The sequence below is a fragment of the Pseudonaja textilis genome, chromosome 1 (genome assembly GCF_049901715.1).
Source record: "Pseudonaja textilis isolate UNSWEBS1 chromosome 1, rPseTex1.2, whole genome shotgun sequence".
Taxonomy (NCBI): Eukaryota; Metazoa; Chordata; class Lepidosauria; order Squamata; family Elapidae; genus Pseudonaja; species Pseudonaja textilis.
The window spans coordinates 150,774,675-150,793,227 of NC_141990.1; the positions used below are offsets into that span (position 1 = coordinate 150,774,675).

The window sequence follows — 18,553 nt, forward strand, 5'->3', positions numbered from 1 at the left end:
TAATTAGAGATTTAAAACAAGCTGTGGCCATGTATGGCGTTCAAGCACCTTATGTCAGAGGTCTCATTAACACCAACAGCAGCTCCTTTTTTCTCCAAAAGGCTGTCCAGAGGCAAATTTCAAATGGAGAGGCCTGCAGAGAGCTTCTGTTGAAATTAGCCTTTGAGAATGCAAATGAGGATTGCAAAAGGATTCTGCAGCCTCTGGCTGCCCGAGGGGGCTTCCTCTCGGACTATCTAAAGGCTTGCAGAATCGTGGGGACTGTTTCCTACAATATGAAACACCTGGCAATGGCCCTGCAGCACGCAAATTCTCAAAACAGGCCGGCTGGGAATTGCTTCAATTGTGGGAAACCAGGCCACTTCAAAGCACAATGTAGGGCTAGGGACGATCCACAAAACAACAACAAGCCAAAAACAATTTACCCAAGGTGCAAAAAAAAGGGTACCACTGGGCAAACCAGTGTTGCAGCACCACCCCCAACTGCAGGAAAACTAGAGGGGGGCAGTCAGCCAGCCCCACTCCAAAGGCTGACACCATATCTTTCCAATTAATTGCTTCTGAAGATATGGAAATTGACATCCCAGGAACTGTGTACTTTCTCCCCATGTGTCTGAATAACTCCTCTCCCTCCTCTCTCGCTTTCAATGGAAAGTCCTACCTCAGGGCATGCTCAACAGCCCCACCATGTGTCAGCACTATGTAAATAAGGTCCTGTTACCCTATCGTTCTGCCTATCCACAATTTCTGGTGTATCATTACATGGATGACATCCTTGTTGCTGCTCCTGGACCCCAGGTACAGTGTTTGCTTCTTCTCTTTCCTGAAAGCCATCCTTGCAAAGGGAGGCTTGCACATAGCACCTGAAAAGGTGCAAGTGCTGACTCCCTATGCATATCTAGGCTATAAAATGCTCTCAACTACTGCCTATCCTTCACTCCCCTCACTCTCTCTGCCTCCTCAACCTACCCTGGTTCAGCTTCAACAATATCTGGGCACCATTAATTGGGCCCGACCTTTCCTGTCACTAACCACTGACACTCTCTCTCCACTATTCAAGCCCTTACTTGGGGAAAAGGGCCCGCTGACAAAATATCCTTGCAGCAACCTCAGCTTCAAGCGCTGACCCATATAGAAGAGAACATACGTAGAATATGGGTGGATAGGGCCGCTGCCAATACTCCTCTAGATATGGTCATTCTAGCCACCCCAAGGCTCTTGACTGCGGCAGTGACCCAAAAGGACCAAAAGCTCCACATCTTAGAGTGGATCCATCTCTCCCACACACCCCGATGCTCCATCACTTCCAAACCAGCTCAATTGGCTCAATTAATCATAAAGGGCAGGAGCCGCACAAAAGCACTCATGGGGATAGATGTCTCCACACTTTTATCCCCTTCTCGCTGCAAATTTGGGAACCTCTATTCCAAAACTCCCAGGAGCTTCAGTTGGCCTTATCCGACTGGCCTGGGCTAGTCTCCTGCCACCCACCCGCTGACCCACGTTTTCAGATCATTAGAACCATACCCATCTCCTTCTCCTCTCCCATCAGCAAACAACCTTTGGTCAGTGCCCTGACTATATTTGCTGATGGCAGCAGGAACGAGGGGCATGTGCTTGGCAAAAGAATGGAGCATGGCACACCAAAACCACCCTGTGCAGACTTCACCACAAAGGGCTGAGCTTGCTGCAACCATACTAGTCCTCCAAAATTTCAGCGAACCCCTCAACTTGATCTTGGACAGCCTGTATGTTACCCAAATAGTCTCTACCATCCACGACTCTTACCTCTCTCCTGCTATTGACAAGAACCTTCTCTCTCTTTTTGTTACACTGCAACAGCTTGTTGCACAACGTCAACACCCTTTCTTTGTAGGCCACATTCGCAGCCACCAGCCTTTCCCAGGAATTCTCCAGGAAGGCAATGACGTGGCCGATCAAGCAGCTGCAGGTATTATGACCACGCACACCCTAACTCCCTGGGAAAGCCATTCTTACTTTCATCAAAATGCCAAAGCCCTCATGAAACATTTTAACCTTACCATGGCAGAAGCCTCAGCCATCAGACAGCAATGCCCCACCTGCAGTCAGCAAGCCAATTCCATCCCCTTAGGAGTAAATCCCGCGGGTTGAAAGCCTGTGAAATATGGCAAATGGACGTTACTCAGTTTCCTCCATTTGCCCCTGGAAGTATCTGCATGTCACAATTGATACTTATTCAGGGTTCATAATGGCAACCCCGCAGAGAGGAGAAAGCCTCTAAACATGTCATTAACCACTGCATTCGCACCTTTGCATCGTTGGGACGCCCAAATGAAATAAAAACAGACAATGGTCCTGCATACACTAGTGTGGCTATGTCAGAATTTTGCTCTAAGTGGCAGGTCACCCACAAATTTGGGATCCCTTACAACAGCCAGGGACAAGCCCTGGCAGAGAGAGCCAATTTAACTTTAAAGACAGCACTAGAACGACATCTGGCCAAAGGGAAAAACCCCTTGGCCTCCCGGCGATGCAAAACATCCTTAATCTTTGCCTTTATACGCTTAATTTCCTCAATTTCTCTGGCACCCCTGCTACAACAGCAGCAGAGCGACACTTTTCCTCCCCCTCTCCTGATTCTCCCAAACCACAGGTGTACTACCGCCAACTGCCAGACCCTGCTTGGAAGGGTCCTGCTGATCTCCTCACCTGGGGTCGTGGCTACGCAGCTATCCAGCTTCCAGATCGTGTCCTGTGGGTTCCTGGACGGCACGTCAGGCCATACCACCCCAAGGTAGCAAAACCACCAGCTGCAGACATATCAACATGATCTGCCCTGCTGCTTCGCTGGCCCTCCTCCTCCTCCTCTTCCTCCTTGCTGCGCACGCCCAAAGTTTCCATTCCATCCAGAGTAACATACTTCACGCCAGACACCCCCTCCTGCTGACCTGCACTGCATCCTGGGACATTTTTCCTCCTTATCTCAGATGGTCAACGCTTCCTCAGCCATGGTCCTACATCTCCAGCAACGCCTCTTTCCGGGTCAACACCTTTGAACAACCCCCTCGAGCTACACTCCTCATATCCCATCCTACTACAACCACCTACTATTGTTCAGGTCGGCGCCTCCATGATTCTCACGCGCAACACCTACAGCTCCTGGACAATCCTCAGACCTCGCTCATCTCATCATCATCACAGACAATTCGTGAATCAGCCTGACACTCATATTCAGAACCCCCTTTGCTGCATAGGATTAAAAGATCACCAAAACCCTCCAAACCAGATGACTGCACCCTGCTTGACCAAAACCACACAAGCAGGCTTCACTCGACTGACTCTCATTTACCATACCCAGCAACCTCAGAGATGCCTTTCTACTGGGAAAACTTGCCAGAATAACGGGACTATGTATCAGTTATGCAAAATGAACTCAAAAACTATTTGCTATGACCCCAAGGCGGCTGTTCGCCTCAATGTTACTTTGTGGGCCGGACTTCCAAAAGCCTCTGGCAGAGCTGATCCTGAAGGGGAGGGAAAACTTTACTACCTAAATCACACTACTGTGCTTAAGGATGGTACTGACCCAATTGTCTTAACTTTTGATGTTTGCATTGCTTGTTCCAAACCAGGGGATATCCTTGTGGGTCAGATGATTGGAAAACCAAATATGCTCATGATCATAAGTATTTGTGTCCCACGCCCATCAATTGGGCCGTAGGAAACCCTAATCATTGATCCCTTGTGGGGCTCCATTGAATGCTCGGGTTGGTCTTGTGTCTGTGATTACACTGGGGGAGGATACTCAGGTTGCAATCATCTGTCACATTTTAAACGAGTATCAGGGGTCTACCAAGGACAACAAGGTAGAGATCACTATCTCCAGACAACACCCTGCCATGGATACCTATGGTATAGGGATCGATGGCATAGGAGCAGACCCAAACACCTACATTACTATAAAAACAGAAGTGATATATGAGGGTAAGGAAACATCATTAGGCTGGTCAGTGTATAATAATTTAAGGAAGCTAGATAAAGCCCTGATACCAGCATAATAGCAAAAAACCTATTCATGGACATGGCAGAAAAATTGCAAAACAACTTGCAATAACCAATTGCTTTGTCTGCGGGGAACCACCACAGGAGAACAGTGGCCATGGCAAGCCTTAGAAGCCTCGCCATCACTGTTCAACAACATGTCTTCTATAGGAAACATAACAGCCAGAACTGCCCCTGACCCCTTATCTGGACAATTACTACCAATCTAATCGGTAGAAACTGCTTCTCCCGAACGGGTCCATTCCGGTAGGACATCTCCTTTGTTTAGGTACGTGGGACATCTCCTACCAGAATTGGACAGCACCTGATAATGCTACTACCACACCCACAAAATTCAACACAACCCTCCTCCCTTATCTCAGGGACACTTCATCCTCCCAGAACTGGACTGCACCCAATGACATGTATTGGATCTGCGGTAACCTAGCCTACCCATCCCTCCCAGCAGATTGGCAAGGGTCATGTGTATTGGGATGGATAAGACCTTCCTTCTTCCTCCTTCCAATCTCAGTGAAGCAGGAACTAGGCATCCCTGTTTATGACATGTTGTCTCGCAAAAAAAGGGAAGCCGACAATACTTTTGCAGGCTTCCCCTGCCAATCAGAATACACAGGGGACACCTGGACCTCACAGAGAATCGTCTGCACCTATGGCATGGCCACTTGGGCCCAAGACGGGTCTTATGGGTACAGGACCCCCATATATATGCTTAATAGAATCATTCGCTTGCAAGCTGTCTTAGATTTAGCAGGTCAACGAATAGATAAGGCTCTAAACACTCTTGCAACTGCTACAGACAAATTACGCACAGCTGTCTATCAAAAATCGCTTGGCTTTGGATTATTTATTAGCCAAGGAAGGGGGTATGTGGAAGGTTTAATCTCACAAATTGCTGTCTTCAAATTGACAAGGTTGGCAAAGTTGTAGCACAGTTAACCACTGAGATGCGACAATTAACCTACAATCCGGATCAAGTATGGCGAGGTATGGACCTCAAAATATCTTTGGCTCCTGGCTCCCAAAACTGCCAGGATTACAAGCTATAATAGCGCTCATAGGTATTATTGCTGCTGGGTGTGTTATTCTTCCATGTATATTACCAATCTTTGTTCGCACCATCTCTAATAGTCTGTCACTGCTAGCAGAAAAACGCGCCATTGCACAGGTCAATGCCCTCTGGGAAAAAGAATCTCTGTACAAAGCTATACCCTCAGAGGACCCCGATGAGAACATGCGCAGGGCTTCTGTATGGACTATAGCGAAGAACCAGAAGAAATCCCTCTGCGTAAAACTAAAACAGAGGAGATGCAGCAGCGAATCCACATCTAACAGCCTGGGCATATGCCAAAGCCTCACGTAGGCAAAGGAGTTTTGATATATGCCAAGCCTCATGTAGGCAAAGGAGTCTTCGATACACCTGCAAGGCCTCACGTAGGCTGAAAGCAGGTATCAGGAACAAAAGGATGCTGCCCACCTTGGGCTACTGGCTGGACTGCAGGCGCGGATTGGTTATTTTGTATCCCTTAAGCACTGTGATTGGGTGCTACAATATATCCACTGAGACCCCCAACCCTTTTAACATGTAAAGTAGGCTGAACTCTCTTTTGTGACGTTTTTTGTTCAATAAAAGGGCTTCCCTGAGCGCGTGCTCGGGGCTGCTCATCCAAGACTGAACCGGCTTGGTGTCTTTCTTGATGCATTGGACTCAATGAGAAGCCCTCCTAATGCGGAACAAAGCCGCACCACATAGATAGCTACTTGAAGTCACAACTCCCAAAACATCTAGATATTCACGAGAGCGAGATTTGAACAGCTTGACACAATGGTTAGATACGGGAGATTTCATGCAATAACGTACAATGAGCGTCTCTGCATTTGCGGAGTAGCAGAGGTAGAGGACCTGGCTCACATCCTATTTGATTGTTGCCTGTATAAGAGGATGAGAGACAGCTATCTTGGTCTATATATCAGACGAATGACCCATTGGGATACCCATATCAAAATAACTTACCTTATGTCTGGCCAGAACTTGAAAATAACATTTAAAGTAGCACAGTATTTAAACAAAATGATTCGGTTGAGATCTGCATATGTGGGATTGATTGGGGTAGATTGCAAGGGCGACTCTGAAATATAATGTTATTATATTTTATCCATATCTTAAATTATTGTACATTATTACAATTTTATTTTGGATTATATTTTATTACTATTTCATCTTAAATCGTATTTTGTCTAGATTCCATTTTAAATTGTATTTTATCAAGTTCCATTTTAAATAGTATTTTATTAAATTTCATTCTGAATTGCTTTTATTAAATTTTAGTAACAAATTGTTGCTGGAACTTTGCACTTTGATATGGCCCAAGGGCTAATCAATAAAGACATTATTATTATTTTATTATTAAATGCTATTAATTTAATGCCCTATAAATTTAAGGTATTTACTCCCTGCTATTTTAGTAAAGTTAATGTTCCTACTTCATTCTACATCTGGAATGAACTTCTGACCAAAAAAACAATCTTTTGCTCTGAAATACTACACAGAAGTTTGCTGTAGTCGGATTTATTCTTGAACATTCTTGCTATTCTTGTCAGGGGAAAGGTGGCATTATATTATTTTACAGGTGGCATTTCCCCACAACAAGAATAGCAAGAATTTTCAAGGATAAATCTGAAAAATGTTGGAAATGTCATCAGATACCTGGCTCATATTACCATATGTGGTGGACTTGTGTGGATGCTAAAAAATACTGGACTAAAATCCACACGTGATTGGAAAAAATGACAAAAAGGCATATAGATTTGAAACCAGAAATGTTTTTATTGGGAATTTTACCTGAAATATATAGTAAAGACTTGAAATACCTGATCATAAATGTATTAACAGTGGCTAGGATTGTATTTGCTAAAAACTGGAAAAATTAGAAAATACTATCCCAGGAGGAAATCATTAAGAAAATATTGGAATGTGCTGAAATAAGTAGATTGACATTTGAAATTAGAGAACAAGATGATAAACAATTTTATAAAATTTGGGATCTATTCTATCAATGGTTAGACAATAAAATATAGTAATGAAATATGTAGACTTTTAGAAAATAATAAATATATAAAGATCTATTATTTTCTTATTATATCTACAAAATGATTCTAGGATAGATCTGGGATAATCTGAATTGTCATAAAACAAATTAAGTAAAATATGATCATTTTGGAAAACATGAATGAATAAAAGTATAGTCAAATGATTAATAATGATATTAATATATTTAATATATTGATTGAAAATACAAGATTATATACAATGTAATTATAATTGAAGACTATGAAATGGAAGCACAAAACAATTTGTAAACCAACCAGCACACTGTATGTACATATATGGAAGATGATTTGATGTTTTTATGTTTTGTTTGTTTGTTTGTTTTAACAACCGATAAAAATTTATTAAAAAAAAAGTTTGCTGTAGTGTTGTCCTTGAACTCTGTCATTACAATTTTCATTACTTTTTGTCATTTTGAAAAAAAAAAGATGTTTCCGTTATCTAACAAGATCAAATATTTAAAATATTAGTATATTTATATGTATATGTATCAAACTCTCTAATTACACTTTGCATATGTACAATTGTAACAGGATTCATCTTAATTTTTTTGTGGAGAAGGAATAATACCTGCAATTACAGCTAACCTGGGATAAATAGCATAATTTACTTAGCTACCACTTACTATAATGAGTCAAACTTAATTTGACTCATTTAACATACTGCATAGAGTACATTGTAAGAGGCAATTTGACACTGAAACATATTTTCAACATTAAATCTCATTACCTTAGCAGATTTTCCTTTTCCAGTGGAATACACAGAACCTTGAAGGTGTATTTGTCTACCAACAGAGAAAAACTCTCACCTGAACACAATTGATGCCACTTATCTCTGTCCAATGGAAATAGTTGGTCATCTTCAACAGGCCAATAAAAACAAGGATTCACATGGACCTACCAATTAAAAAGACTTTTAGTATAGATTATCAGTGAAGACCTGGTAGGACTTAATAGACTTAATCACTGTGCACTGATTCCATTATAATGCAGTTTATTCTGGGAGATAATTATTTTAAACTACAGTGAGAAAATGCTTCTTATATATTAATTGCATTCAGACCACAAATAAGGTTTACTAGTACAGGATCAAGAAATTCCTTGCATGAGGTATTTCCATCAATTTACATTTCTGACAAATGCCACTACAGAGAAGTTCAGCTCCCTTGTGGGGAGCTGAACAATAATGATCATAAGCCATGGTGATGTCAAATGATTATTTTGCACTAATGGCACTATTATATAACAAAAACCAGAACATTTATGCAAATCAGAACATTTTCTTGCTGACATCATGACACATGTATAAATGTTTTTCACCCACCATGAATGCCCAAGCTACAATGGAAACAAGGAAACTAGACTATTGGATTACTGAAGATAAATAGCTGTTCTTTCAATCCTACCTCACAAATATATTCACTAAATCCTTAGGAAATGAAAAGAGAAATTTGAAGTAATGGCTGATTGTATTTTGAAACACAGCACTGCCCCTCTCTGTTGTTCATTTCAATAGCCATTTCTCTTTTCAACTATGTAAGCCTAGAAAAATATGTAGCTCCTTTAACAGTAGTAGTAATTGATTCTTAAATAAAAGTTAGGCTCAGGTGTTATATCATGGTAGGTGCAAATATAATTGGCCAGCCTGTTGGTCGTTATAGTATGTGAACTAAAAGAATAAAATAAATAAAAGTGCTTTAGATCTAGTGCAGATATTTTTTTCGGTACGTTTGCAGCTCTTTAAAGGAAACATAGTTTTTCCTGGGTTGGCACAATATTGTATCAATGTGTGAGCTTCAGAAAATATATTTGCAGAAATGATGTGATAACAGGAGAGCAACATATAGTTGCATTCTATCTCTGATCGATTCAAGCCTTCTGAACAACCAATGGCTTGCAACATGTGAACCAAATCAGGGATTACTTACATTCAGATTGTATTTTAGTTATTAAATACAAAACAGATTTAAAAGTATATTCTGAAAAAGTATTTTCTATTTTTTAATCCTGAATATCTATATATAAATGTATATATATTGAATTCTACCATTTTAACCTATTTCAATGTAAGACTAAAAATGAAAGAGATAGTCAATATTAGAATAAGTTGTACAAAACTTAGATTTTTCTTTTAATTTTACATGGAAAAACAGCAAACACTACCCACCAGTTTGATGCTAAGCTGGTCACCAACTATTTTCAGAATATCATATGCTTCCTGGAAACTTTTTTTTCTGTAACCTGGAAATAGGCAATTCAATTATTTTGCAGCAGAGAATAGGATGAGAAAAGTATTGTATAAATAAGCTATCTCTTTCAAAGAGAATTTCTTTAGTTTTATCTATGAAAATACTGTTACCTGTAAACATTCTGTTCATCCTTTTACAAACAGTAAAATATGCATAGCAACTCATGCCAAATACCAATTAAGATATCCAATTAAGAAAAGAGCTAATTTAAATATATATTCACATTAAGACAGAGAGAAAGGGAAAAAAACCTATCTCCATTTACTTTCTAAATCTATATTCACTATAAAATAGTGAAAAACTAAAGACAGAGCTCTTCCACCTTAACAGCAATTCAGAATTGGAGCTTCAGAAGATATGTATAATCATGCAAACAATATTTAAGTAAATTCATTTGTGCACTCCTATTAAAGATACAGAAGCCTTGTCCTTTTTTGGTCCATTTATACAACATCATGGCTGATGGATCAAAATACAAGCATGAAACGACATTACTCCTAAATGATTTCAACTGTGATCCATAAAATCTGAACACAAAAATATGTTGTATGTCATTTCTTTTATTGTAGTCATCCACTTAGATTTACACAAATCTAAGTAACTGGAAAAACCATTATTAAACTAAAAAGAAAATAGTGAACATAATTATAATTTCAAGTATGTTATAATACATAATTATAATACAAAATATGTACTTCAAGAAGTACAATTAATTGTGGGACAGAGATTCCTACACAGCTTGCATATTGTGACCTCTAGTGGAAAATACAATATATGTACTCAAACACACAGCTTATCAGTATGAGTCTTCTTTCAACTACCGAAAGTAAACTGTAATCTGCAAATTAGAAGGTACAAATTCAAAGAGAATGAAACAAAAGGCTTGTGGTTGAAGAAAAGATGGACTGAAAATGATGACTTAAGTGGAATGAAGAAGCGGCAAGTGTCTTGAGAACTCTGGTTAATACTTCAGACTGCTGTTCCTCACAAGGAGACAAGATAGTAAGGGTCTCATGCTGGTTCAAAACTCTAGGCTCAAATCCAGGCTCAAGTTTTGAAAGGACACTACTTGTATACTTTTTCTTTGCTACATACATGGTTTTTCTATTTTTCTTCTATTTTCCCTTTTTTAGTATCTACACTAATATTTTTCTTTTTTTTCTTTCGAATTTACTATTGCAATTATACACTTTAATAAAATTACTATAAAAACAGAGTCACTGGTTGCATTTGCATAGCACCAGAGGTTCCTGGCAGCTCAGTTCACAAAAACTAAGATTTTGTCAAGTGGAGCAAAGTAGGCACCTAGGAGCAGAGTCACCGGTTGTATTTGCATAGCACCAGAGATTTCTGGGAAGAGTATTTACATTCAGCTCTAGAATCTTTACTTCTTGCTCCTTAGAGTCTAAGGCTTAGACCAGGGGTGTCCAACCTTTCACCTTCCCTGGGCCACATTAGAAGATGAAAATTTGGTTTGGGCCGCACATAAAATAAAATAACAGTAACGATACCTGATCATCCAGAAAAACCATAGAAAACATAGTTAACATATTAAATTTATTTGGAAATGAAGTTAGTGAGATGTTTTTATTATTTATTATTAATTATTTATTAAAAATTATTTATTTTTTTATCACGTTTTTTTTATCGGCGGCGGGGGCAGAAGCAGCAGCGGGGGCAGAAGTGGCGGTGGGGGCAGAAGCGGCAGAAGCAGCCGCGGTGGTGGGGGAAGAAGCGGCGGCGGGGGCAGAAGCAGCAGCGGGGAAGAAGCGGCGGCGGCAGGGGCAGAAGCAGCAGTGGGGGCAGAAGTGGCGGCGGGGCCAGAAGCGGCGGCGGGGGCAGAAGCGGCGGTGGAAGAAGCAGCAGCGGTGGCGGGGGAAGAAGCGGCGGCGGGGGCAGAAACGATGGCGGCGGCGGGGGTGGCGGCGGCAGGGCAGCAGCGGTGGCGGGGGAAGAAGCGGCAGCGACGGGGGCAGAAGCGGCGGCGGGGGCGGTGGCAACAGCAGGAGGTGGTGCTCTGACGGCACCCGCCTTTTCTCTTGCTGCTTGGTCTGGCGCTCGCCTCGCCCCACCTTGCGCCTGCCTCTCCTCCTCCACCTCGCTGGCTCTGGCACGAAGGTTGGGGTGGGCACTGGGCCGCATTACGAGGCGACCTGGGCTGCATGCGGCCCGTGGGCCGCGGGTTGGACAAGCCTGGCTTAGACATTAGACTTAAAAGATGGCTACCAACTGGTGAACCTCCAGCAAACTTTATGGCTGAACTGCTACTGGATCCAGGGCTTGCATTTTGCAATCAAGTGCTATGTAATCCTCTCAAGATAAAGGAAGAAATCATATTCTCTCATAATATATCTTCATCCAGAAAGGAAACTACATATCAGAGGGAAATTTTCCTTTCCAATTTTTAAATGACCTCAGGATCAAAGCCTTGGGCAAGAGCACCTCAATCAAACCCCAGCTCAAGTTGGAATCCCAAATAACTCTTCTAGTATCAACCAAACCACAATACAAGCTACACTAAAGTTATCAGATGCTCTAGGAGTATTGCCCTGCTCAATGGGGATAAAATGCATGTATTCAACATATAAATTACAATGTGCATATAAGGTCTGGTGCAATGATCTAGAGTCCTCTAACCATACTCTTATGTATGCAAGCAACCAAGCAACATTGCTTCTTTTAGCTTTTCCACCTTTACGTGTTATTTTTTTTCCTTGTTAGCTTGCAAACGAAGTCCATTAAATCTTACCGATTTAATGGTTTCAATTCACCAAGCTTTTGAAAAAGACAAGCCCTAATAGACTGATGGGGCGGGCTCATTGGTCCAGCAAGTTGCTTTGAATGCACGACCAGGTAAAGGACGCTGTAACAGATTCGGTAAAAGCACGCCAAAAATCTTGAATAGCCTCCATCAAGGTTAAAAAGTACCCAAATTTGTTTGGGCAAAGAGCCGTCTTGGAAGGAAGGAAACTTCGCGACCGGACGGTCTGTAAAGGAAATACATATCTCTCCTTCATTTGCCCAAAAATGGGTTGCTCGCGAACTTGCTGCCAGTGCCGTTGGTCCTCTCAACCAACTACACAAGCATATTTAGACAAACTGGCACTCCTTTGGTGCGCCGCTGAGGCGCTTCCTCCCAAAAACGAGCCTCTTCCTCTCACTGTCTCCCCGAGCGGCAAAGGGCAACCCCCGTCCACTGGCACTAATTGAAACCCCAAAATGATAACAGGCCTCTCGCATTTCCCCCCCAAGATTCCACAAGGGGGAAGTAAACACAGCAACGTACCGTCCCTTCTTATATATATATCCCTCCTATCTGCTTGAACGGAAGCATACCATTCCGGTGTAACCAATAGCTCGCTGCCTTTTAAGAGAAACACACCCATTACCGCGCCACAAATCCACTACGGAAATTCCTGCCTCGCCACTAAACTACAGCTCCCGAAATGCTTATCGGCAAAGGCGGGTGGTTCGGGAACCTCTAGTTACGTAATTTGTAATGGGGAAGGAACAACAACAAAGAAGAAGTAAACAAAAAACAAATTCGAATGGAGAAGCCGTTAAAACCGTTAGCGGGAGCGGAGGGCCGGGAGCCAGGTGAGCGGCCTCGAGCCTCCTGCGTTCTTCTGTGACGTCGCGATTCCACCCAATCACTGAACAGGGCGGAGCGGGGCAGTTAAATAGCGGCGGCAAGGGGTGCGGTTTTCAGCTGTCATAGGGAAAAAAGGTGGCTCGAGGAGGTTGTGGAAATATGTTGACGTACATTCTCAGGCGAATTCCTTTCAGTTTCGTAAAATTAGATAGTGCTGATGTGGAAAGTGCACAAGTGTCCCGTCATAATATGCAAAGTTCGCCATGAGGGGGCCCTTGGTGCTCCTTAAGAAAACAGATGTTTTATAGAATATGAATTGCCAAACAGATATTGATATAGGATTACATTTATCTAACTTTTAAAAGTGACAATATCAAGTCCAACCCCGTGACCCTCCAAATGTTACCAAAATACTTCCTCTCCAGCTGGCTGAGGTTACTGGGGTTTCTGGAACACCAAAATTTCCCCAAACCTGCTTGAGAACAGAGATGTGCAATCTCTCCATCCAATAAAGGAAAATATTTGTAGCTCAGTGTTGAAATGAGGGATTCTTGGTGCTCTCTGAGCTTGGTTGTTTCTTGCAGACGTTTCATTGCTCAACGAACCAGCATCGATGATGTTACCTAGTTTGGATAATGAAACGTCTGCAAGAAAACAAGCTCAGAGAGCATCAAGGACCCCTCATTTCAATCCTGAACTACAATAGTCTCTTTAAAGTTTGCCATTCCTAACATGTATATGCACCCACAAAAACAACCCATCCTGTGAACAATAAAACTTCTGGGAGCACTAAGGACTCCACAGTTCCTCCTTAAGCTACATATATATTCAATTTTTATTACATCCCAGCTGCAACTGTGCAAATAAAAAAAACTACATGTTTCAGGAGGGAGCTAATTAGTGTGTTTAATTTGATTGTATTTTTTATTCTAATTCAATGTGTGGAATTTTTATTTGAGATGTATGCAAGTTTGATGACTGGTAAGGTTCAATACTTTAAAAAAATATATTCTAGAAAAAATCCTCAAGACTCTATTCAAAGTCACTAATTCCTGAAGAGAGAAACATAGTTTTTGATCCATTTCAATTATGAAGTTTACATTGTTAATTGCTTTGCATTGAAACCCCCCCCCCCAAATGATTTAAAGCCATCCAATTTTAAATCCTAGGGAAACAGTAGTCAAGTACTCCAGTACTTACATCTTTAATATTTTCATTTCATATTACATTTAATATTAAAGGACTGCTTATTTGGGTGACTGTGCAAAACAACTGCTAATTCTTTTGTTGCCAGGTGAAACTTATTTACACTTACATAAAACCTTCAGCTTCTTAGCTTATTACTAAATCAACCCCTCTTGCCATGTTTCTGTACTCATACATTCGCCCCCGCCTCCCCCCCATGTTGAAATACCAGGTTACAACACAGTATCAGCCCCACCAGACCATTCCAGGCTTTTGTGGATTTTTCCCCTTTCACCATCTTGCTGCAAAAGCCTTAAGGGGCATTTTTGAGGGGAAATAACAAGAAGTATTTTAGCTAGTTGATGGGCAAAGTCTGTCTCTCTTTATTTTTTAGAAGAATGGCTCAAGATCATTGACAGCATCACTTAAATTTTCCTCCCAACCACCCTGCCAAATTTGTCAAGCTACAGTAGCAGAAGAAATCAAACCATTCTTGTCAGGCTGTGAGCTTTATGTAGGAAGCAGAAGTCATTTAAAACTATGAACATTCAAAACTTTAAGAATCATAGTTATTGAAAAACAAGGTTTTTTTACATATAAATATGTAGACACCACCTATCCCATCTATACTATTCTGTCATATATCTTTAGATTCTGATCATGACTCATCACTTTTATGGGTCTTGTCTACAGTCATAATGTAGAATCATTGACTTACAATGGAGTGTTAAACTTGTCTTGGGAGACCCAATTGCAAATCTATTCTCTGCCAGTTGCTTGGGGCCAATTGGTCTTAACCCAGCCTACCTTACAAGGTTCTTTTGAAAAAATAAAGATCACCATGTAACCATGGTGATCTTTATTTTTCCTTTCTTCAGTTCTGGAAGAAAAGTCAGGGTGTAAAATTAACCAATTAATAACTAAATATACACGTTTGATAGATGGGTAGACCATGAATGTATCCTTACCTTCAGGTAAATCAATCATCCTAAGGGGCCCTTATTGTCTGCCAGTGAGATTGTGTTCCACGCTACTCAGAGGAATAGCTTCCTTTCAAGTGGACAGCTCCTCAGGCCTGGCTGTCAAAACAATTATAGAAACTTTTGTCCAGCTTTCAAGCAACAAACAAATGTAAGTTGAAACTGAATAGAGTAATAATAATGTGTATTAGTAATAAATAGTAATAATGTATTAATAATGCATATTAAAGTAACGTATATTAATAAAGTAATAATATATATTAGATTTGTAGCCTGCCCTTTTTTCCAGGTTCATATTCACACTGAAGCAGTACAGTAAATTTAATTGTTTCATATGGCAGATGCATGTATTGTATGTGCAAAAATCTGAGAGCAATTATTTCCTTTGGCTCAAATTGGAAAACTTGTCTCTTCATAATTGCTACTTTTCAGTTAGTGTATCACTTCAAGATGCTCCACTTTAACTGAATAGAAAAAAATATGTATGCCTGTATGGACACACACATACACTCACATATCTATACAGTATGTTCCTTAAGAAAGGCAAGGTATCATTCAGAGGAAACAATTAAGCAGTAATATTAAAGCCAAAATTCCCCAAATTATTGTGCTCATGGTCACTATATACAAAGAGATATTTTAGCACTGATATTAGGCAGAAATCGTGTTTTAATGACATTAAGTGGCAGCAAATGTTTCTAAACAGTTGGTTACAGTTTCATTTCTGATACTTTTCTTTTCAGAAAGGCTGACTGGTATTTAAACAAAGTCTAAACTATGAAAAAAGGATCTAAACAGAAATCATCCAAACAAAACCAGCAGACTGTTGCAACAACTACTTGTAAGAAATTATTCTTTAAATTTTCCAAACAGAGGAAACACAACAGTCAAGGGGATTTTGTGAAACTATTTCCACTAGAAGTCAGCTTAAAGATTTTTAGCAAACTTGACATTCACAGCTTATGCAATGCTGCAGTAACTTGCAAGAGCTGGAACCAAACCATTGAACATTGTGATGATTTATGGAAACACCACTGTTTAAATATAAGAGCTGTCTGTCAGCGAGAGGTTGATGATGACAGAGGAAAAGGGTATTCATGGAAGGTAAGTTTAATTGAGGCTTGATTTTATTATGATCTCTTATATCCAGATCTGATATCTCATGCACTAAGTCTTTTGGCACAGTTTAGGGTTTTTACTTGACAGGTTGATCTGTAATTTAAGACTATGTTACTTACCTTATTTTTTGACAAAACTAGAAAGAAAGATGACAAGACGATATATTTCTGTAAGCAATTGCTTTTAAGATTTTGCACCTTAAATTATGTCTAGTAAGCAATTGGCAACCACTATAGATCAAAAATCCATATAACTATTTAACATATCTATTTTACAGTATATCTTAAATCAACAGTGACAAATTGCAATGTCTAAAACTGTCATTTTACTATCAAAATGTAACAGTATTTTCCTAAGGGTCTCAAGGTATGTAATAAAAGGCCTAGCAGAATCCGCTGTCAAGGCTGTCAAGGTTCATTATTAAATATAATGAATATATACTGTGATATAAAAAAAAGGGAAAAGACCTTTTGGCTGGTGATGTGATTAGGTCCAGAAGAAAAAGAATGAAGCTCTTCATCTGACTCTCCATTTCTTTAATCTAATCCACTTCCACTTAAACTACTTTTTCTTTTTATATATATAAAAATATTCAGTAAACATAATTGGTTGTAACATTAATGGTTTAAGCTCTGAATCTTCTAGTATGTAATAATTTCCATGGATCACTAGTGGGCAGCAATACATTAGAAGTCTATTCTAATTTTTCCCCTAGAATAAATCATCCTTAAAATATTGGTTTCAAAAAACTTGCAATTCAAACACAAAAACTATATGATAGGATTAGATATGTCTTTTCTAATGAAAGGAATTTACAGAATTTTCACATAGTGAAATTATTCTTAATCTCATGTAAAATTCTTAATCTCACATGTGAAAAATTGGAATAATCTGGCTTGAAGCCATCTTTTACGAAGATGAATTGATTCCCCCCACACACACACTAATTATAGAATTGCTTGCAAAATAAGGCTTTTTATCCATAAGAATATGTTTTGTACCTTTATTTATATCTCTTTCCTATTCTCTAATTGCTTTTATCAGGTCACGCTTCATAGAAACTACTGGAAAAGCAAAGTAAAGTATGAATGGCTGAGTGGAAAATATAGCAATATTCAGTCATGGACTAATTTACCAGAGAAATGTATGTATCCTATGGATGTGGATACCTGGGGAGAAATCTTGGAAGCTGAACTGGAAAGAGTTTTATACAGAGGAAATTAGAGAGGAGTTTGTGTGTGTCAATGTGTGTATGTGTGTGTGTGTGTGTGTGTGTGTGTGTGTGTGTGTGCGCGTGTGTGCCTGTCCACATTTGTATATGTGTACATTTTCTGTAGTTTGGTTTGTGGCTGCTTTATTCATGTTTATTTAATTGTACATTTTCAGAACTGTAAATATTTTAATTCTTTATTACATAATTTGAAATGCTATATGCATAAATGATTCTTTGATGCTTATAAAAAGCACTTTATAAATAATGACAAATATTTATTTAGTTGGTGGCTTAGTCTACTAGTGGTCATTTCAACTGATTAGAACTGCTATTCCCTTCAATGCAAGTTAGAAGTCCATTAATGGAAATGATGGGAATTGTAATGTAAAACTTATGGAGGATATAGGTTATCTATCCTTAAAGAATATTGACTTAGAAGATCTTTGCTGATCAGACAGTTTGATTTATCTTTGGTGATTGATCAAAATAAAGAATGGTTGACTAATCTGATTTATCTGCTTATAAACATTTTGTTTCAAGATTGCAATTAAAGTTATTGATTTGAAATTAAAATCCACTGTTTTCATGAGCTGTAAGCCATAATCATCTCAATTATGCCACATCACGGCTTGAACTATCTTGCTTTGCATGTAATGAGTCTATCTCATATATTAGGTTCACCTTTTAAGTTGCATTACTGAAATAAATGAACTTTTGCACAATATTTTCATTTTTTGAGTTTCACCTGTAAGCTAGGAATAGAACTAACTTCTAGTAGCCATAGAACCAGTGATGGGATTCAGCTGGTTCACATTGGTTCAGCTAAATCTTGCCATGCCATGCCCTCCCCGCCCAGTCACTCTTTGCCTCTTGCACACACAAGTGGCTAATTTGTGACTTGCACAGTTCCTCCCCAAGCCAAACCTCCACCTCATCTGGGACATGATTGTTTCCTGCTCCTTGCTCGCTCCATCCTCCCAATATCATAAGCTGCCTCATCCGCTCTGAGATGAATATTCAACTGAGCAACTCCCGATTGCATTCTTGGCAAGTTGCAAGATCAGGA

General features: G+C 39.9%; 2 protein-coding genes across 4 annotated transcripts in view; one reads left to right on the forward strand and one right to left on the reverse strand.

Moving 5' to 3' along the window:
* The window catches only part of APLF (aprataxin and PNKP like factor), a 37,644-nt gene extending 27,149 nt beyond the window's left edge, over window positions 1–10,495 (reverse strand). Inside the window, 4 exon segments of the mRNA XM_087922263.1 lie at window positions 7,880–8,046; window positions 9,317–9,355; window positions 9,358–9,390; window positions 10,367–10,495. Of these exon segments, the coding sequence (XP_087778389.1) occupies window positions 7,880–8,046; window positions 9,317–9,355; window positions 9,358–9,390; window positions 10,367–10,495 (368 nt within the window).
* Window positions 10,496–12,781: 2,286 nt separating this feature from the next.
* FBXO48 (F-box protein 48) lies at window positions 12,782–17,997 on the forward strand. 3 transcript variants are annotated; one of them, XM_087919283.1, is made up of 4 exons: window positions 12,782–12,995; window positions 15,150–15,306; window positions 15,899–16,259; window positions 17,319–17,997. In XM_087919283.1, the coding sequence occupies exons 3-4, from the start codon at window positions 15,933–15,935 to the stop codon at window positions 17,496–17,498; spliced, it is 507 nt and encodes a 168-aa protein (XP_087775409.1). In that variant the 5' UTR covers window positions 12,782–12,995; window positions 15,150–15,306; window positions 15,899–15,932; the 3' UTR covers window positions 17,499–17,997. The 3 variants fall into 3 exon arrangements, with proteins under 3 accessions (XP_087775409.1, XP_087775410.1, XP_026568625.1); XM_087919284.1 differs by lacking the exon at window positions 15,150–15,306 and having other exon boundaries at window positions 12,782–13,094; XM_026712840.2 differs by lacking the exon at window positions 15,150–15,306.
* The last annotated feature ends 556 nt before the right edge of the window (window positions 17,998–18,553 follow it).

Bases quoted from the DNA above. Each gene is read 5' to 3' on its own strand.
- FBXO48 (XM_087919284.1), top strand. From the start codon at position 15,933: ATGAAAAAAGGATCTAAACAGAAATCATCCAAACAAAACCAGCAGACT. The intron at 16,260-17,318 runs GTAAGTTTAATT...TGCTTTTATCAG, and splicing joins GAAAAGGGTATTCATGGAAG to GTCACGCTTCATAGAAACTA.